The sequence below is a fragment of the Stylophora pistillata genome, chromosome 12 (assembly GCF_964205215.1).
Source record: "Stylophora pistillata chromosome 12, jaStyPist1.2, whole genome shotgun sequence".
NCBI classification, from domain to species: domain Eukaryota; kingdom Metazoa; phylum Cnidaria; class Anthozoa; order Scleractinia; family Pocilloporidae; genus Stylophora; species Stylophora pistillata.
Window position 1 is genome coordinate 8,833,302 of NC_142530.1, and position 21,382 is coordinate 8,854,683.

General features: G+C 39.5%; 1 protein-coding gene across 2 annotated transcripts in view; it reads left to right on the forward strand.

Annotated features, from left to right (window-relative positions):
• LOC111334458 (uncharacterized) overlaps positions 1–19,271 on the forward strand; it is a 44,724-nt gene extending 25,453 nt beyond the window's left edge. For both annotated transcript variants that reach the window (XM_088740391.1, XM_088740392.1), the window contains 16 exons: positions 313–855; positions 1,338–1,907; positions 2,404–2,976; positions 3,417–3,977; positions 4,804–5,373; positions 6,307–6,870; positions 7,853–8,410; positions 8,854–9,108; positions 10,558–10,875; positions 11,409–11,978; positions 12,466–13,026; positions 13,425–13,696; positions 14,245–14,530; positions 15,345–15,688; positions 15,875–16,122; positions 18,631–19,271. In XM_088740391.1, coding sequence (XP_088596517.1) covers positions 313–855; positions 1,338–1,907; positions 2,404–2,976; positions 3,417–3,977; positions 4,804–5,373; positions 6,307–6,870; positions 7,853–8,410; positions 8,854–9,108; positions 10,558–10,875; positions 11,409–11,978; positions 12,466–13,026; positions 13,425–13,696; positions 14,245–14,530; positions 15,345–15,688; positions 15,875–16,117 — 6,788 coding nt within the window. In that variant the 3' untranslated portion in view covers positions 16,118–16,122; positions 18,631–19,271. The remainder of the gene's footprint in view (positions 1–312; positions 856–1,337; positions 1,908–2,403; positions 2,977–3,416; positions 3,978–4,803; positions 5,374–6,306; positions 6,871–7,852; positions 8,411–8,853; positions 9,109–10,557; positions 10,876–11,408; positions 11,979–12,465; positions 13,027–13,424; positions 13,697–14,244; positions 14,531–15,344; positions 15,689–15,874; positions 16,123–18,630) is intronic.
• Positions 19,272–21,382: the final 2,111 nt, after the last annotated feature.

The following is a 21,382-nucleotide window of genomic DNA, read 5'->3' on the forward strand; positions in this document are numbered from 1 at the left end:
TTGCATACCATAAAAGTAATGAAATATTATTCATGATTAATACTCTCCCACAAGCTAAAAACTATCATTAGAATTACAGAAATAATCTGATGAAGTAGTAAACACGAATGATGAGCAAAAAGGTTAATTTGCATAGGTATAGTGCAACGAATATTTTTTGACATGTTGAAAAATCTAACAAGGTCTTCGTACGTAATATGTCTGGTTCGCTTAGATATTCCTCCAATGCCCCCATGCTGGCACACTATGGGGACATCGGTTAACGCTCCTCACCGAGCAACATTGTCATAAATTCATTTTTTTATAATACAGATTATCGGACGCTAGACATTGATGCTGACATCGTTTTCCTGTTGGACACCTCCGGTTTTGGGGCTCAAGGAAACTTCGTGAAAGAGAAGGACTTTGTCAAATCCATGGCTAAAGTCTTAAATGTTGCTCCTGAATTTTCAAGAGCCGCTGTAATACTTTTTGGCACTTTTCCGGATACGAAAGTAAAGTTTGATGGGTACCGCACTTTGAGTGACTTCAATGGGCTTGTAGATAAGGCGCAGCCTTCTCGAGGTTCAAGGCGAATCGATCGCTCGCTAGAGGAGGCATCAAAAGTACTAGTCGACAGAAGGCGAGGTGTACCATATATTGTTGTACTCGTGACCAGTGGAAGACAATCACAGAGTGGAAATAGTATTTCTTTTGAAGATGCCGTTAAACCATTGGACAAAATTGGAGCTCACACGTTTGTCGTTGCGATTGGCCATGATCCAGATACATCGAAAAACGTTTTACCCGTACCCTCCTTCAACGACCTTCACTCTCGTGTTTATAAAATGGCAAGACAGATCAAGACCGCTAGTGGTAATTACTCTTATGAAGGAGGTTTCCTCCGCAATTTATCGAGGCTCCTGTCGAACGATTTTAAAAAGCTCACATTACCAAACAGTACATTTTAAGTTTTGAAATTGGAGTAGTATTGTTTATTTTTGAAACCAGTATCAATCACTCTCTCAAAATATCATCATCCAAAACTCCATTTTTGTACTTAAAAGAGTTACGGTACCCCTTTGGGATATCATAGATACAAAATATTTTAAATTTTCGAACGTCAAGCCTAGAAGGTTATGAATGCTTACTAATCTTCTTGCTCCATAAGTTTAGATTCACCAGTAAAAAAGTTATCAAAAACTATTGAGGTATATTAAGCCCATAATAGCAGTTACTGCTATTCCTGTATGTGAATACAAGATCTCTGTTATAGAGAAACATAACTGATATACTGACTCTCTCTTGTATTCTTCATGACTAATATTGCATATTGCATTTTCTCTCTCTTATTTCAGAGCCAAAACCAGCAAATATCTCCGCAGATATCATTTTCCTTATGGACTCTTCAACCTCTGTTGGTCGAGAAGGCTTCGATAAACAAAAGAGCTTTGTCAAATCCTTAGCAAAGTACTTCAATGTCTCACCAGGAAAATCCAGAGCGACTGTTATCGCCTACAATAACACCGCTCGCACCGTTGTCAAGTTCACTGATTATCAGTCGGAAACAAACTTTAACGAAAGGCTTGATAGGCAGCCGTGGGTTGGTGGTGACCGACGTATCGACCGCGCTCTGAGGACAGCGGAATCCCAAATGCGACAGACACGTTCGGGAGTTCCAAAAATCCTTATCCTTCTCACAGCAGGCAGGCAGCCGAGAAGTCCTGATGTTGTGCCAATAGGAACTGCTTCCCAGCCATTGAGAGATATGGGAATCAAGAACATTGTTGTTACGGTTGGAAACGAAGTAGATCGCAAAGATCTGGTTGGTATGGTTCAAAGTTCAGACGACATATTCAGTGTGGCACTGTTTGATGACCTTCGCTATGAGGTGCAGCCAGTCGTGAAATACACTGTTAATTTTTTCGGTGAGTAATCAACTCAATTGATGGGAGCAAAATCATCATAATTTTTTCTTAGCTTGAACAATGACTCAAAGTTGTCGTGAAGCATCCTTGCTGTTCGGCTTACATAACTCAGAATTTAGTCATTTCAAAGATTCATCTATTATTTTTTTTTGCAAAGTAATTTGATGAAAATTTCATGCTGCACCTATAGGTACTAAAAACCTTACTATGAGGGGCTTTAGTCGGAACTCCAAAATTTGTTACCCGCGTAGTGGCCATCTTTTGAACTCTTCTCATCCAAATGGTATAAGAAGTAATATTTTAATAATTTTGGTTTGTATTAAAAGAAACACAAGCTTTCTAAGGGCACTTTACTTTACCTTTTGATCAGCTTCTCGAGACCCAGAGCTTGAAAAAACCACAAAAGAGATGGAACACCCATCGACTAAGTTTTCAAAATTCTTTGCACTTATTTTTTTATTTTTTTATTTATTCACCCTCTCTTTTACTCCATCAGAATTGCCCATTTATGATATAAAGGCAGAAGTGCTCTTCCTATTAGACGCCTCTAAACAGACTGGGCGAGAAAACTTTGACAAACAAAAGGCGTTTATCAAACTACTGGCTCGATCTCTTAACGTTTCTCCCGGAAAATCCACTGCGGCTGTGATAGCATACTCCTCAGATGCAATTATTAACATAGCGCTGGGTAATTACGATACCGTTCAAGAATTTGAACGCAACGTGGATAGCATACCTTTCTTTGGAGACTCTAGAAAACTGTATAGAGCATTGGAAGAGGCCGCTCACTTGTTTCAAAATGCTACATATTCTGATGTTGACAGAAAGGTCATCTTGATAACTGGAGGGAGACAGACACCAGACGAAGATGAGGAGCCACTAGATAAATTTAAGAAGTTGCTCCTTGATTTTGGTGCCCTCCCATTCATTGTTGCTGTAGGGAACGACCATGACAACCAAACACTTAGAACTGCTGTCGCAGATCCCGGCGACATTTTCAGAATTCCAACTTTCATTGAGTTGTTATCTTCTGTATCTTCCACTGCTGCCAGAATAGCCAACAGGAAAGGTCAGTCACATCCCTTTGTGCCATTCAAAGTATTGCCCCTTCCTTTAACTCCAGAACATACCAAGTGACCCGCAAACGACTGCATGGAAATAATCGTCAATACCGTCTAAGAGCGTTTTTTTTTTTTTTCAAAATCGCATTCTTGCTCAATACAATAGTGGATCATAAGGGTGTCAGATAATAATTTTTACTGAAAATCGACAAGAAAAACAAACGGTTATCTAAGGAAAAAACAACTATGGATAGGCATTTGTCTTGTTAACGAGCAAAGATATCGAAAATGTTATTTAATTGTAAGCAATTCTCTGGTGGTAAGTTTGTGAACTCACATAATACAGGAATGTTACTTGTTCCTAACTTGCATACAGTGTAATAAAGACACTAAGTTGATTTAAACGTGTAGTTCAGTTTTGACACAAATCTTTCCTTTATCAAATTAGCGCCTCCGATGAAACAAGACGAATACATTATCTTTCTCTTGGACTCTTCGTCTACCGTGCAACAAGGACAGTTCCAAAGACAAAAGGACTTCATTAAGTCTTTGGCAGAATACTTGCAAATTGGAAGCTCTGATAAAACCAAGGCTGCCGTCATCAATTACGGAAGTGTGCCTTCAGCAAGAATTAAATTTGATGATTACACGAACCTTAAAGGCTTTGAAAGTGGTATTGATAGGATCACTCCGGTTCGAGGAAGCAGACGAATCGATCAAGCCCTCGGTGAGGCGGCTGTCATTCTGAGAGATATTGATCAATCGTCCAAAAAAATTCTTCTCCTTCTGACGGCTGGGCAACAGGCTAAAGAATCTGATGTCACCCCTCTCGATGTAGCTATCGGACCAATGCGAGACATGAGATCCCACATGTACGTGGTCGCTCTTGGTAATGAGCCGAGCACACAAGAGCTTCGTCCGTTAGTGACAAAGCTGGAGGATATGTTCCGTGTACCATTTAATTTCATGGAACGTATAGTACCAAGTATTGTTGACCACATACGTAAAGGTATTTGATGGCTGAGTTTCTCTACAGCTTAACATAAAGAACGAAAATATCTGAAAAGTACATGACAGCTTCGAACCCTTTTAAGCATTTCATATCAGCTGACAGTGTTTATTCACTTATTTTGTTTCTGACCTCGGCGAAGGGAAGGTGACAAACATCTTGACCAGCTTAATTCTGGTCAATAGCTAAGTCAAGTGAAGAGCTATTTGTTGGCCGAATAGTACAATTGAGGAGAGCAGCTTCTGTCGATTAAGATTGGTCAATCTTCAATTTTTTCATATCATGAATTTAGGTCGTCTGTTGGTTGCGTTGGTTATGTTAGTTTATTACATCCATTTTGAAATACTGATGATACTTGTAATCGGATTGGCTCTCATTGGTGTGATTTTTTAACAAATTGCACCTATTTTCTCATCTTTTTCCCAGCTAATGAGGTAGCTTTACTAAAATACAACAGGCAATCACATTTCAATGCTTGGAAGGAACTGTAGGAAAATTAGAACAACTTTTGCAACTTTCTAAGAACCTGCTCACTCCTGGATCAACAAAATATTTGTACAGACTTTCCAATCTCGTATTTGAGTGACTGAAGTTTGTGATTTCAAAATGGATGTAGTTCAATTATCAACATCGCCAGCGTCCCTCAAATGAAACATTTATATGTCCTAGTTCCTCTGTTTACGTAAATCGTTTTTGTCAGTCGTATCATATCAAGGGAAATCAAGTCTAGATCGCGGGAAACTTCTGTTCCATTTTAGTACAATCATAGACACTACGTTAAAGGAATTTAAAGCTCAGATTGATGTCTTTTACCTGTATGTTTCAGAAAATCCATACCCGGGGCCCACACACGATGTCTTGTTTCTAATGGACTCATCCGATGTTGGTAGGTCCGATTTCTATCAAGAAATCCGCTTTGTGAGAGTTTTAGCCAGAGAATTGAGCGTAACTCCAGCTGAATTCCAAATGGCGGTTGTCACTTACGGAAACAGATTTTCCTCAGTAGTACGTTTCGGCAGTTACGATTCTCTACGAGAATTCGACACTGCAGTCAGCGCCAGTGTCTATCAAGGTGGAGCAAGAAGAATGGATAGAGCATTTGAAGCGGCGTCAACGATTTTGTCATCAAGAAACCCAGCATCCAAGAAAACAGTAGTTCTCCTGACTGGCGGTAGGAACTCCAGGGATGCTGATCCGAACTCTCTTTTACGTTCAGTTCAGCCTCTGTTCAAAATGGAAGCAACAGTTATAGCTATGGCATTTGGCGATAGATACGATGAGCAAGAGCTTCTCCCAACTGTGAAAAAGCCGCAAGATATCCGCTCAGTGCCACAGGCTTATGATCTCGTCCGATACGTTAGCGAAATTTCAAGACGCATCATCAACGGTCCAGTTGGTAAGTAGTATAAAATGTCTTACCCTGCATGCACAATTTGTATCAGCATAGGGAATGGTGCAAGAATCAACCATGTAGCGATATCGTACGAATGAGTAAAGCCCTGCAAATAACTACTTTCATTGCCCGTCACTAGAGTGATCCCATCGGTCTTCTTTGGACTCCCTTAAACAAGATGATTCAGGACATTCCATAAAAATACATTACAGTAGAATATAATTCAACAAAGAATTCAATAAAGGTGAAAGGCATTTTTTAAAAACCAAAATTGACAAAAATCATGCTGAGGACCATACTCGTCGAGGAATTATGCTACACGATCGGCAGTTTTTCATTTGTCTTCATAAAAAAAAATTAATTAAACAAAGTAAGAATCAGCATCTATGTCCTCTAAGAGGGTGTTGGATTTAACGGATGATTAAAGACCAACGGTGTCTAAACTGGGCCAGTGTTAAACCGGGGCCTGGTAATATTTTTGTTTTTTGTTGTTGTTTTTCTTTGTTGTTTTCAGGCTCACTTTTAATTACACATCCTTGGAGACCGAGGGGTAGCTTTTGAAGATCGCAACCTTTTCCCCCTCCATCTAGACAAATTGGAATATTTTCATGTAAAACAATTGAAGAATTAACACGGCTGTGTGTTCCAGCAGTGCCAACCAATCGAATGGAACATATCTATTAGATGTGCACCAAACTACTCCATTCAAGGATGCGGAATACAATTTTAACTTCATCTACATGCAGCAAATTGCATTTGGGAAAAACATAGAAATGTAATCAATTGCTCAAACATGTTTTAGTGTGTGATAAGTTTTCTTCTATTTGAATATGTCCTTCGTCTTCGAAAATTAGCGATACATATAATCCAGAAAAATTTTCTTTGCTGTTTATAAACGATGTTCATGTACTCTCTTATAATGTAAATCTGTTCTAGAGCCAAAGACACCAAAATTGGATGCCGATGTCCTATTCGTTATGGATTCTTCTTACGAAGTCAATCAAGAAGAGTACAAGTCTGAGAAAGACTTCATCAAGTCTCTTATTCGAAGTCTGAACGTGTCGACAGATACATCCCGTGCGGCCCTGATTTCCTACGGTGATCTGGGTTCACTGAGTTCCCGTTTCATTGGCCTTAAAAGAGTTACTGATTTTGACAAGGTAGTTGACAATGCTTCTTACGTTGGTGGAGAAAGAAGGATTGACAGAGCCCTGGAAACTGTGACACAAATTCTGAAGGAAGCAAGAGCTGGATCTTCCAAAGTTGTGATATTCCTCACGGGTGGAAGGCAAGCAAGTAGCGGAAGGCGTCTTGACGAAGTGGTGGGAACGCTTCGCGAAAATGGTGCCAAAACGTATGTCATTGCCATTGGAACGAAATCAGATGCGCAGGAATTCAGACCGCTCGTTGCTTCACCGGAAGATTTGGTTACATTACTTTCGTTTAAGGAGTTAAATTCTCAGATATCAAAGGTTGCAAGTCACATCAGTGAGAAAGCAGGTAATAAACAGGAAAATCATTAATTCTGTAACACAGACTGTACTTTCTGTATAGGTTTGGATACACTTTTTCCGCTATCTTAAGTGGTACTGAGATAAAATGAACAATCCAAAAGAATAATTTAATAACGTAAGTTTATACCTTTTTTTCTATAGAGAAAAGAAAGTGAGAAAAAAAGAACCATGCAATTGTTGATAGAAATGATTTTACATCTTTCAGTTTCATAGAGTTTCTGCTCTTTTCTGTTTCAGTGTAATTGGGATAAATTCGTGAAACTCGCTGACATGTGACAGAACTTGAAAAGTGATAGACGAAACGAGTTACTACACTTGTTGCAGAGCGTAACCATCGATTCCTTCATATAGTGAACACTCACATCCTCTTGGGGCAATTGATTAAGAGAAGCGGAATTAACATTCATGAGCTTGTGATAACAACGCTAAAATGCTGCACCAAACTACTGGTACAGTAATAATTTGAATATATCAACAAAGTTGAAATGGTAAATTGGCCACCGTTACGATTATAAAAGCTGACGTTTCGAGCGTTAGCCCTTCGTCGGAGCGAATAGAGGTATTGTGGGTTGTGTGTGCTTTCAAAGGCAGAAAATGGAGCTACGTTATTGGTGGGAACATGGCAACGAGAAAAACACGAATAAATTTGTGGAATGAAAAGCGTTCGTTCGTTGCCATGTTCCCACCAATAACGTAGCTCCATTTTCTGCCTTTGAAAGCACAGACAACCCACAATTCCTCTATTCGCTCCGACGAAGGGCTAACGCTCGAAACGTCAGCTTTTATAATCGTAACGGTGGCCAATTTACCATTTCAACTTTGTTGATGTATTCAAATTATTTCGTTATCCCCACCGACGCAGCCCCAAACAGTTTCTTTAGAAACTATCAGCCTTTACTAGTACAGTAGATCTTATATTTCGACTAATAATAATTCACATTCGTTATGTCTCCTTTTTTCAATTTCAGTTTGCTTGAGACCAGATTATATCTTAGACGTCGTTTTCCTTGTGGACACATCAACTGGGGTCGACGCTCTGCGCTTAAACGAGAAAAAGACATTTGTCAAGTTGCTGGCTAAGTGTTTTAATGTCTCACCTGGGAAGTCTCGGGCTTCTGTGATCACATTTGGTACTACCACTTCTCGTGAAATCGATTTTAACAGTTATGAGAGCACACAAGCATTTGAAGCGTTGGTAGACGGCATGTCATCAATAGGCGGAGAACGCAGGATAGATAAGGCCCTAGAAGCTGCAGCAGAGGTCTTTAAAAACTCACTTCCCTCCGTCCCCAAATTGGTTGTTCTTTTGACAAGTGGCCGACAACCCGCGAATGCGCTGTCTTTCTCCGAGGCTGCAAAACCTCTGCACTCAATGGGCGCTATATTTTATGTTATTTCCATTGCCAATAATCTCGATAAGAAGTATTTCGAAGCACTAGTGGACCACCCATCGCAGGTATCCCAGGCGTTCTCTTTTGGATCGCTGAACTATGTTTTACCACAAGTGACACAAGGGGTGGAACAGGGTACGTTACACTTTTTCTTAACGTTTGACGTGAATGTATCAAGTTTAGCACCAAGTTATATTTTCGATTTACATTCCCTTACGTTACTATTTTTTTAGTGGAGCAATATACTCCAAAAGTGCCTCATAAAGTTGGTAAAATTTAACTTTTCGGTGAAACAACACTTAAATGCGTATTTTCTATGAATAGAGGTTTTGCACAGCAGCCATGTTGGATGACAGGAACAATAGATTATTTTACCCATGGGAAAAAATTTCTTTCTTATGCAAAATATTTTCATTGTTCCTGCCATCCAACATGGCTGCTGTGCAAAACTTCTATACAAATGACTGTATCGCGTGCTCCGAGTGTATTTGGAAGCGTTGAAGCCTTAATTGCCGCAGACTTTTCAAATGATCCATAACATACCGTTCTACTGAAAACAAGGCTTTTTTTTGCTGAAGGTGTTACTAGCCGAATGCAGTTGAATGCTGACGTTATATTTCTGATGGACGCCTCCACGGCAGAGAACGCAAGATATTTCCGAAGTCAAAAGGACCTCATAAAATCAATCGTGAGGAGTATTGGAAGTTCACCTGATAAACTGCGTGCAAGCTTGGTCATATACAGTTCTTCTGCAACTGTGTTAGCAAGTCTGAATTCTTACACTAACCTTCAGAGCTTTGAAGTAGATGTTGACAGGGCACCATATCTCACAGGTATGTTGTGCCTTGTGTATGAAATTTACGAGCAATAATAAACATCTCAAATAATGCGACACGTGAATGAACGTCTGATGGACTGACTTATAGGTCGACATGCATACTGACTGACGTACAGATGATTGACTGACTAACTGGATAATTTGTTTCTATCAACTGAGTTTGTAATGTAAATTGGCCGCCGTAAAGAAATTTTAAGCTGATGTTTCGAGCTTTAGCCTTTCATCTTTTCGCTCTGACGAAGGACTAACGCTCGTAATGTCAGCTTTAGGCAATTTTTACGGTGGCCGATTTACTTAAAATAAATATATCTTATTAGACGTTTTGTTGTGTAGTATCGCTGAGTATTTTTACGAGTTGTGCCGTATTTTGACGATCCCATAGGGCGAGTCAAAATACAAATAACGAGTAAAAATACTCAGCGATACTACACAACAAAACGTCTAATAAGTTATTTATTATTCAACACGCAAAATTGTTATTTTAGTGCAGGCGAATTTCGCAGATATTTATTTACGAGGAGTGCGTGACAGAAGTATGCGAAGCGGAACGGAATTGGCGCGTTGTCGTGTTGCTGTTTCTATTTTCTTCAATAAATAAGAAATTTTCTGGTCGTCTAGCTGTTTTTCTTCGTTCGATTCATCTAATAAACTTGTATCTATATTTGCCAGCCATTCTGACTCTTCGTCGTCAGAAATATGATTCAAATTGTCCCCCATTTTCTTTTTGTCGTAACTACAGTCCAATTCTTCGCTTGCTCGACGCGAGAAAACCTGTTCAACCGGCACTCTAGAGTACAACTACCGCGTGATATTTGTACTCGTCTGTGGCGTTATTTGTACTCTACGAAGTGTAGCTGGATAATAAAACAAATTATCGTGTTAAACCCCAACCGAAGCAGCAACCACATTTTCTTTAGAAGCTTAACCCGCTTTTTCATTAGGACTTTCTGACTGGCTGACTTACGGACTGACTGATTGATTGACTGACGGACTGATCGACTATCTAACTGACTGATTAGCTCACTGACTTACTGATTGACCAACTGACTGACTTACAAACTATAAAACCGACTAACTAACTATAAAACCGACTTACTAACTATAAAACCGACTAACTAACCATAAAACCGACTAACTAACTATAAAACCGACTTACTAACTACAAAACCGACTTATTAACCGCTATAAAATCGACTTATTAACTATAAAACCGACTGACTCATTATGATTTAAGTTTTGGTTAACTGACCATCTGACTTACTGATTTACTTACTGGCTGACCAATTATAAAAACTAAGATAGGTCAATTCATAAAGTCTGCATTTAAGTACCATGCTCTTTTATCTTTTTAAAAAAATCTGCACTCACGTATTTGCCAATCTATTAACGTTAAAACGCCTTTTACCTGATTGCTGTCTTTGTTTGTTTATTCTTTATTTCTTAGGTCGGAGGCGAATGGACTTGGCTCTTGCTGCCGCTGCCGGACAGCTGTCGCAATCGAGACCAAATGCTGCAAAGATTGTCATTTTGATCACCACCGGACTACAGGCTCAAGTGGTTGGCATGACGCCACTAGATGAAGCATCCAAACCCTTACACGATGCTAACGCTAACATATTTGTGATTGGCATTGGTAAAAAACCTGATCTCCGAGAGCTTACCATGGTCACGAAAAATCCTGTCGAAATCATTCCAACCCCAGACAACGTCATCGTTAACATACATTTGTGGTTAAGACAACTTAGACAGCAGGTCAATAAAGGTAGGACAGGACCAAATGAACCATATTAAATAGCTGATTATTTTATGAAGTCGGGTAGCTCCATAGATTGGTTCTTCTTCCACTGAACTCGGGGTCGATTGGGAATTTTTTGGCTGGTTTTTGTGTGTCGGTGTACTTGTATTTAATATTCTACAGACCCTCACACGCAATCTCATTGAATACACTTGCGAAAGCTGACGTGTATGCGGCCGGACATTTGAAGTGGACCGGAGCCTTCTTGCCCTACACTCGCACGGCTCTTTTTCACTTACCGGAAACATTGATTGAAACTTTGGACTTCGATCTGAAACAGAACAGATGAGAAAATGAGCCAGGCTTCTAGATGAAATATAAGTTTCTTGTTGTGACTCCGAAAAAAAGAAATTTTTCTTTTTCTGAGAACCTTTCAGTCGTCCTATGCGCGCCCTTCTAATGCATGCAGTACGTCCAGTCTGGGACAAAACAAAAGTTTCGAAATTTTCAACACTTACCACAATGGTAAAATGACGAAGTGCTTATTTCCTTCCTCGTAGAAAAAGAATCACCACTCATATACAAGGCAGATCTCATATTTCTTGTGGACTCGTCCAACGATGTTAACAGTGAAGTTTTCAAAGAACAGAAAGACTTCATCAAGTCAATCGTTGGAAAATTCCTTATCGCATCGAATCAAACCAGAGTGGCGGTGGTAAGGTATAGCTCTAGTGCTGCATCTGTCATTACTTTCAGTACCTTTGATAACCTTCTCGATCTGGTTAGAGGTATTGACCGCATTCGGTACGTTGGTGGTATACGGCGAATGGATGCAGCTCTCAAAGAAGCCAATAAACTTCGAGAAACAGCTCGATCAGACGTCCCGACCTATGTTATATTTCTGACAGCTGGGCGTCAAGCACTGACAGCAGTTTCTACTCCACTCGACAGGGCTGCTCAACCAATACTTGACTCCACCGCACGTATGTTTGTTGTAGGCATTGGCCCTCGTCCCGAAGAGATGGAATTGCGTTCCATGGTGGAACGTAGTAGAGATGTCTTTAGGTTCCCTTCAGAGAAATTGCAAGAAGAAGTTCCGTTGTTTGTGATATACATGGCATCCCAAACAGGTATGCACGGACTTTTGAACATGTGAGCATAATCTTTACCTGGTGTGATTATTTTTAGGTGCTCTTACCTTAGTGCATACTAAGGGATCGTGAACCCTCTGAATGAACAAATAATCGAAAAAGAAAATTTAAAATAGATTAAGAATTCAACCTCATTTTTCGATTGAACCTTTAAAAGGCTTTAAAGGTAGCGGTATATACTAAAACAGTGAGATAATATAGCACAGAAAGAACATTTTAACAAATTTATTCCAGCTATGACTACAACATATACGGGCGCAACAAATCCCGCACGAGTTTCTCGGATGTGAGTAGCAAAAGATATTCGCGGTTTGAGTTGCCAATTAGAGCGCGGCTTCAAGACTATCGGCTGATTTAGTATCTACTAAAGATGTATATAAATTATGATGTTGGCGCATTTCTAGAGTATCATGGGGTAGCTTTAGTTGTATCGAGAAATCAACGATGTAGTCGCTTCTATTTACAGGCGCACCAATGCTGAGAGGCTTTAAAGCTGATATTCTGTTCCTGGTAGACTCCTCCCAAACCATCAGCAAGAGGAAGTTCCTTAGAGAACTTGAATTTGTCAAGGCATTCGCTCGCAAGTTTGACATCTCTCCGGATAAATCACGCGTTGGCGTTATAACTTTTGGTAGCACACCGATTCCCAGCATTCGATTCGAAGAATACGGCAACATATTATCGTTTTCAGAAGGTGTTGACGTCGTTCCTTACCAGGGAGGACAGAAACGTCTAGACAAAGCGTTGATATTTGCTGCAAGAGTTCTCTCTAAGGCGCGGCCGAAAGCTATTAAACTCCTGGTATTACTAACAGATGGGCAGCAGCCACTTGGTTACGACCAAAAGGAGGTTTCCGTTGATCTGCTGCATCGATTAGGGGTGCACATCAATATCGTCGGAGCTGGAAGAAATGTTTCGATGCAAGAACTAAGAAAATTGACGTTAAGTCCTGATGACCTGTTTTACTCGAGGACGTTCGATACTTTGATTCTTCAGTCCCCAGTCGTTTTCAAACGCACAATGAACGGTAAGTGTACAGTTGAAACTGTTCAGCTGTAGAGCTTTCAATTGTTTTTGGAGCCTCTGTTTTATTACTCCCGATAAAAGAATTGACAAATAGAGCCGAAAATAAAGAAATTGTCGCCATGACTTGCATTCATTCCCGACAGTTAATCTCGAAGGTCGTGTAGCCATGAAATTAACAAATCATACTTTAACCCGCCTAAAAGGGGAAAAAATTACTCTTTTTAATGTAAATTTTACTCTTTTTGTTATATGCGGATCACTTCCGATTACGGCCCTAAGGAAAAAGTTTCAAAGCTTTTTTCGTTGAATTTGTAGAGTAAATTCTATTTCTTTATTGCCAAAGATATGGTTTTCTTTATCTTTCATATGTTTAATATTTATATTTTTTATATTTGACAGTTGTGCAATCGCACCACCAACTTCAACACGGCCTTTTCCTAGTCGATTCATCATTGTATCGCACTAGGGGGGAGTTTGAAAGCCAGATAAACTTCGTCAAGTCAATAGCTAAACGTCTTCATGTGTCCCCAACCGGAACACGCGCTGGAGTCATTCTGTATGGTAACGAACCCAAGCTGAGTGTAGGACTAAATGAGTATAGTACTCTTCCGGAACTGTACACTTTATTGGATAATCTCGCCCTTGAAAGCGGTGGTCGTCAACTCCATAAGGTAAATAACTAACTACCAGTAGGTTATACATCGTGTATTTGAAAAATGAACTGTAGTGGATATGAAATACTTAAAATCGTACGAGGTTTGAAAAATATGAAAAATAAGGGGAAACTCTTGGAAAGCTATTGACTCTAGGTTATTTAATGGACAAAATGGCGGACCCATGGCCAGGGAAAGGATTGAAATTGTGTCTCCGGTAGTCAATCTAAAGTTCATATGCGAAAAAATTGTCCAACCGGAGAGGGTTACCCTACCTGCCGAGCAGAGACATATCACCTAATCGATTTTCTCAGTCGCCGAGAGGAGTTCGAGATTCTAATTTAAACAAAAAATTAGCTTGGCCAGGGTAACTCGAAAGGAAGTGGTTTTCTTGGCTACTCGAGAGCATGTGAATGACCTCTGAAGCAAAGCCTTGAATTTGCAGTCTGCTATCTATTAGGTTACCAGTCATTTAAAATGGTGCTTAGGTCGAGGGAACTTGTGGCTATTTTAGTATATTTTAGTGCTGATAGAAATTTAACTTAACCATTTTTCTTTCTTACAAGGCGCTAATATTAGCCAGGGAAACTCTGCAGAAATCTCCTCAGGAAATACCTAAGTTCGTTGTTGTCATCTTAGAGGGTCAACAGTACTCTTCAGGCTCATTATCGTTACTACGTGATGCAGTCAGGCCTCTTCAAGCCCTCGGCGTCACTGTCTATGTTATTGGAATTGGAGAAAAGCTGAACAGACAAGAACTCTACACCATGGTACAGACCTCTCAATACATTATACGGGTGCCGCGTTTTACCGAACTGTTACGTCAGATGGAGTTCATCGCATATCGCATAGGTAAGACAAAGACGTCCAATAAATGGTAAATGAAGATCTTGGTCCTATCAAACTGAGTTCATAACGTAAATTGGCGCCTTAAAGAGTTTCTAAAGCTGTGTGAGTGTTGGTCCTTCGCTCTGACGACGCCAAGGGCTAACGCTCGAAACGGCCGCTTTAAAAACTCTTCCAATTACATTATTATCTCAGTTGATAAAACCAATGATCTTTTACACCCCTACCGAGGCGGCACTTCACTTTCTTTAGAAACTTACCCCTTGAACTGGTAAATCAAACGACCAATGGACCTCTTGTCTGATGAGAGGGACTGAGTCTAGAGGGAGGCCTTAAAGGTTTGCAGATTTAACGAACTTTTTTTTTAAAAAAAAGTAGAACTGAAAATGACGTCAATTTAGTATGGGCTGAAAATTTTTTCCCGTGTTACACCGAGATTCTTTCTATCTTTGAGTTAGGATTATAGAAAAGCATTGTCAATCTTCAGTCGGACTTGGTCGGCTTTTGCGGTTTTTGACTCGGAGAAAGTTGAGGAACCTCCCTGGAGACTCGGACGTTTTACGACTCCCTTTCTAATACAAAAACGCTACTTTTCACGGGAAATTCCTAGCAGGTACCTTATTGCAAGCCCATCCTTTATTATGTTATCCCAACCTGCTCCCTATCACGTGCCCGATCTACTTGACTCGATGTACCTACTTTATGAGAGTATAGGAGAAAAGAAGTCATAAAGGACATTCTCTAGAAATTCTAAATAAGTTTACCTTTTCATGAACTTCTACGGAAACTTAGTGAATTATTGTTGTTTTTTTCTCCAAAGAAACGACATTAATAGATCCATGTCACGAAACCCTTGATGTGGGATTTGTGATCGATGCTTCCGGTAGCGTGGGAATGGACAGGTTTTCAAGGGAGAAGAATTTCGTGAAGCTGGTCTCCAGGCGTTTTGCAGCAATATCTCCTGACACGAGACTAGGTCTTCTGGTGTTCAGTGATACGCCAAAGCTATCCGTCGACTTTGCTGACTATGAAGGTAAAACGATCGAACAATTTCAAGCAAACGTGGCAGAAGTTGAGTTCCAAGATGGAAGATCAAGAATAGACCTGGCCTTGAGGGCAGCATCACAAGATTTCTTCACCAATAGACGGAGCGGAGTTCCAAGGGTTAGTAAGAAAAAATGAAGGAGGTCTCTGGTATAACTCTTTTACCATATGAGTTGGGACTTGGATAATTGTTTCAATTAAACAAAGCTCTCAATATCAGAACGAGTCTTAAATGTTTCAGCCGTCTTTAATATTTCTTAACACGGTCTGATGCGTTCATTCCGATGCTATCATTATATCGTCTAGGTTTTAATCCTGGTCTCAGATGGACGTCTGTCAGAAGATCCGGGATATTACCCGTTAGCTACCGCTGTAAAACCTCTGCAGGCTCAACGAGTGAGAATCGTAGGTGTCGGTTTTGGAGACAGTGTAGACGTTGACAACTTAAAGGAGATCACCGGAAGCAAAGATCGTATTCTTTTAGATGAAGAGATCGACGACCTCGACAGACTTCAAATGGAACTCGTATCAAAAGCTTGCGAAGCCTAGAACAAGTAAGTAACCCAGCTGGTAAAGATCCAAACTTCCTTCTCAAAAAAAAAAGAAAACTATTGTAAACAGCCGAGCCACGCTAAAACAATCCGTCCTTATAAAAACATCTCAACGGACTTAGTTTTTTTTCACCAGATTATTGTTGTTGTTTCTTTTTTTTGAGTATGTCCGTTTGCGGAACTCTTGAGGGTATTACATGAGGAGACTATCCATCCTTTGATTTTGGTTTCATTTTGGAGTGCAAGACATGCCAACCAGTAGTATAGTAGAACAACAATTTCGCCAGCGTGCCATGGTGTTAATTGCTGTTAATATCATTAACATTTCAGAATAAAAAAAATATATCACAACCGCTCATCGCCCGTCTGTCTAAGAGACTCCATAATGCCTCAAATGTATGTCATGAGAAAGCAAGAAATTGCCTTAAAAAATTGATGACGTTTTCAAAACAAATAATAAACAAGTACTAACTGCCTCGTTAACAAATTAGCCATTTTCTAAACGAGCGGCGGTCTGGGTACGATTTGCCACCATAAAGGCTCTTGGGAACGTTTGGAGGGACAACGTGAAGGTAAAAAAATATGGTGCACTAACTGCTGTATTCCAGGCTGCACTAACAGTTACAGAAATGCACCTACCTTTACAAAGCTTACATTTCACCGCATTTTAACTATTGTTCCTCAGTTTGGCACTTTTGTGGGGCGCGGAATACGGATAAACTAGAGGCGCTGAATAAGAGAATGATTAGATTTATACTAAGGGATTACTTGTCGCCATATGATAGCCTTCTGACTAAGGTCAACACTAGTTCCTTATGTAATGGGCGTATCCAGAATTTCCTTATTTTATTGTACAAGGGCTTGTTTTTCACTCATTTCCCAGCTTATATGAGAGGTATGTTTTCACTTCGGTCCTCTTCTTAAAATCTTCGCGGTAATTACATACTGTCACTTAGAAAACCTAGAACAACTAATTATGGCCTTAATTCATTTTCATACTTCTCAGCTAAGCTATGGAATACACTGCCTGACTATATCCGCATGAGTGCATTTAAAGACTTTAGAAAGATAATCCAAGGCCGTATCTTTGTATAGTCGCTCCAGCTTATCTTCACTTTTCTGTTAATTTTTGCTGATATGTTACATAATTACATTTCTAAATACTGTGTATTTTAGTATATTTTAGTATAGTTAGTATTTTAGATCTTGTACAGATATATGTATGAATATATATAGATAATCTCCATTTTATGTTTTCTCGAAGATATTAGCTCCAACAAGCTACTCTAAAATTCGAGATGAAATAAAGTTTATGATGATAATGATGATGATGACCTAACCTTCAGTCAGTTGTAGAATTCCTAAAGACCCTGATACACGTAGAAAGTACGTGGTTCTTATGAGGAACGAGACGCTGAAATTAGATTCTACGAGTACGCAGATTTGTTCAGCTCATTTCGATGGAGGAGAAAAACTTAGCAGAACACGCTTGCCTTCAATTTTTCCATGGACAGAGAACTCAAGCGGGCCAGTTTCTATGATACGCAGAAAATGGAACAAACCAAAAAAAGAAAAACAACACTTGCTCAGTTACCACTGGAAGTGAACTTTAAATTTGAAGAACAGTCGGAAAATATGAATGTTAATGCTGACACCAGTACCAGTGGGGGAAATACAAACATTACTTACTGGTAACCAACTAAACAGTTTATATAACAGAATACAAACAAGTGAACAAGAAATTGTTAAGCTAAAGGGAGAGATCCAGCAGTTGGAGAAAGAAAACAACAACATAAAAGAAGTGAACAGCAAATTACAACAGTGGTAATTTGAGCAATTTGAGCAAGTATTGTTTTTCTTTTTTTGGTTTGCTCCATTTTCTGCGTATCTTTGAAACTGGCCCTCTTGAGTTCTCTACGTGGAGCTGTCGGTTTTGTCCTTGGAAAAACTGAAGGCAAGTGTGTTCTGCTAAGTTTTTCTCCTTCATCGAAATGAGCTGAGCAAATCCGCGTACTCGTAGTCTAATTTTAGTGTCTCGTTCCTCATAAGAACCACGTACTTTCTACGTATATCAGGGCCTTTAGGAATTCTATAATACTGAAGGTTAGGTGCATTTCTGTAACTATAAGTGCACCCTGGAATACAGCAGTTATAGTGCGTCATGTTTGTTTACCTTCACGCTGTCCCTCCAAACGATCCCAAGAGCCTTTATGGTCGCAAATCGAACTCAGACCGCTGCTCGTTTAGAAAATGGCGAATTAGGTCTTGTCGGGTTGGAGAGGCTTTCAACAAAGAATCTTCATAATCGATTTCCTCATGTTCCAGACATTTCTGTAAATATCATTAAGTTTGAAAGCATTTCCACCATGCACATCAGCGCATTCTGTTACCAGCTATTCAGCTGTTTGTTGGTTTTTTTTTTGTTTTTTTTTTGTTTTTTTTTTGTAATCGTAATACTGTTCATATCACAATGTGGTTTTAATCAAGATTTTTGCTTAACCTTTTTTCAAGATGCTCGAAGAAGAAGCTGAGTGAGAGAGACTGGAAGGCAATATATAGAGTTTTAAGTTTAGAAGAACCTCAACATTGTAATCTGCCTCTTACATAGCTTGCGCGACTTATTTAGAAGGCCATGTAGTGTCTTTACTACAGAAACAATTTCAATCCTAATTTACTTGGATGGAGACAGATCGTGAATTTCCGATAGGCTCAGAACTCTGTCTTTGTTTAAGCGCGATAAGTTTTTCTCTTGCTATTCTCCTCTTATAAAACGTTATTTTACTTTGCAAAGTTAGGAACCATAGCGAAAATCATCATTAAAGGCTTAAACGTGTCTCAGCTTGAAGAAGAATTAATTGATACTTATATTCGACGATTTTTTTTTTCTATGTAGCTTCGCGGATATGTTCAGCAGATTTTCTACCAAATTTCGAGAAATATGCTTTGACCATATCGTCAAAAAGGTTGTGCTCGTTCATTGAGGTAAAGTACAGTATTAATAAAAGGCTTATTTCTCGAACAACAATTTTCATGTGGGTGCCCAAGTTTACGTTTTTTACCGACCTTGCTGTTGACCTTTATTGGCGTTCTTGTTTTAGCTTTGGCACACTTGGATTTATTGTTGAATTAAAGGTATTTATTGCCTTCTTGTACACTATTGAGAGTCTCGTAAAAGCGCTCAGACTAGCGTTTGTTAACGAGGTTTTCAAAATCCTCCAAGTTCATTCGGCACGGATGCCCATCCATGTTCACCGAAAGAGTATCTGATAATAATGGTGGCTTGTCCTAGAGAAATTATCGTCCACTTGGTTGCTCAGACGAGACACATCTTTGGATAAGTATGGTAATACTCCCAAGAAGCAATCTCCCTTTTCAACTTAACAATATTTACTAAACCACAATCCCTACAGAGCCTTGTGTACAGCTTGGATTTTTATCGTATCGATATTACAGATGGAACTGAAATTAACGAAAATGTGTTTTCTTCAACTTGAAAGCAGCGAACGTATGTTTTGATGAGTCTTGTGGACTTTTAATCAGATCTAAAATTAATTTACCACAGAGGTCCATTTTCTAGGGGCTAGACGCTAGACCTGCAGAGTTGTTACGGTGCAAAGAGGTTCTTCCGTCAACCAAACTTGGATACTTACAATAGTAACGCTATAAAGTTGCGTTTCCCGAGTATCGAGGAAACCTCCATATAGCAATATCGGCACTGTCTCTAATCCACAGAAACGATGCTTGATACCAAATGACACTAAGAAGCCTTTTCAACACGCTGGGTGTAAGCAAAGAGTTTCGTTGGACACCTTTGTCGAATCGAATGATTTAAAATGGTCGCGACTGGTTAACCTTAATCAGTTAAGCTAGTACGATGTAAATTTCTGATAAGGGTAACATGTTATGACAACTTTGTTTGAACGGAAGACATGCAGGAAAGATATAAAATTGGCTCTCTAACTGCATTACTTCGCATCTCTCGTTCTAAAAACGGCCGTAATTTTTGAAACATTGATTCACCAGATTTGTCTTAAGGTATTTTTTATTGCCCGTCTTCGTTTCGGAAGTCATCGAGACATAATCCTTGAGAAGTGGTCTCATTACGAGTCGCGATCTAATTAAATTACCGTTAACGATAATGTTTTGGTAATGAATTCTGTCGTAAGGTATCATATGAAGGATCAATTAAATGGATACTAGAAAGTTCGAATAAAATGATGGGAAAAAAGTGAAGAAGATATAAACATAATTGCCGCAGCGATGGAGATGCAAACCAAGGATATCTCACTGATATAAGTGAGGGTAATATGACTGAGTCGCAAAGGGCACTAAGTTAAGCGTACAAGTTTTATAATCCGTCTTAGTATGCCGTCAAATTTATTTCATCAGTTGTCCACGCCAAGTCCGGCCCACTTTTCACTGTGGAACTTGAAGGAAACACTCTCCAGGGCAAATCTTCAAAGGTGCCGTGATCCTTCACAGAATTTTCAGCAAGCAAAAGAATTAGATATAAAATTTCACTCTGGTAAGAAGTCCATCAGTCAATTCAGTGAGCTTTACAGATTTATACACTGGTCATTTCACTTTTTTCCGTTGATATTAAAAGCATCGAAAAGGATGTCTCTGTGTGTTAGTGACAGGCGAGTCAAGCTAAACAAATTATAGGTAAAACCAACTTAACGCAACGATTCATTATGTGAATGCAAAATTGAACACCGTCGGCATTTTTCAGTCCTTTTCGGGATCTTTCAAGTTTGGAGGGTGGGAGTGAAAGCATCGGGAGATTTTGGCATTGATTCAGTTCCGACAGGCTCTCTTCCCCATGTTGAATAACAAGAGGGCATAGATCTAGATGTAGCAGAAACCTTGCCAGTTAGTTCAAGCTAAAGTCAGAAACATCCTTCTAAGAAGTTTCTAAAGGAACTTTCTCTCGAACATTCTAGAACATTCCCCACATGGCATTCTAAAGCTTCTACAAAATTAAAGACCTCTATCATATCGGATTTCTTAATTAAGACACCTCAACGAAATGAAGGTTTTATCGACAATTTGTCAATGAGCTGTCAGGTAGACGGTCACTAATGTATCCGAGGTAAATTGAAAGCAATTCATACTAAGCATTGTAAAAGGTGAGGGGAAAAAATGAATCATTGTGTCTCTCCTGAAAGCGAGCGACATTCCTGCATGGGGCTACCAAGAGTCATGCACCCAAACTCCACGATACTTACGTGCTCACGCGATACTAACTAAGGATGCCATCGAC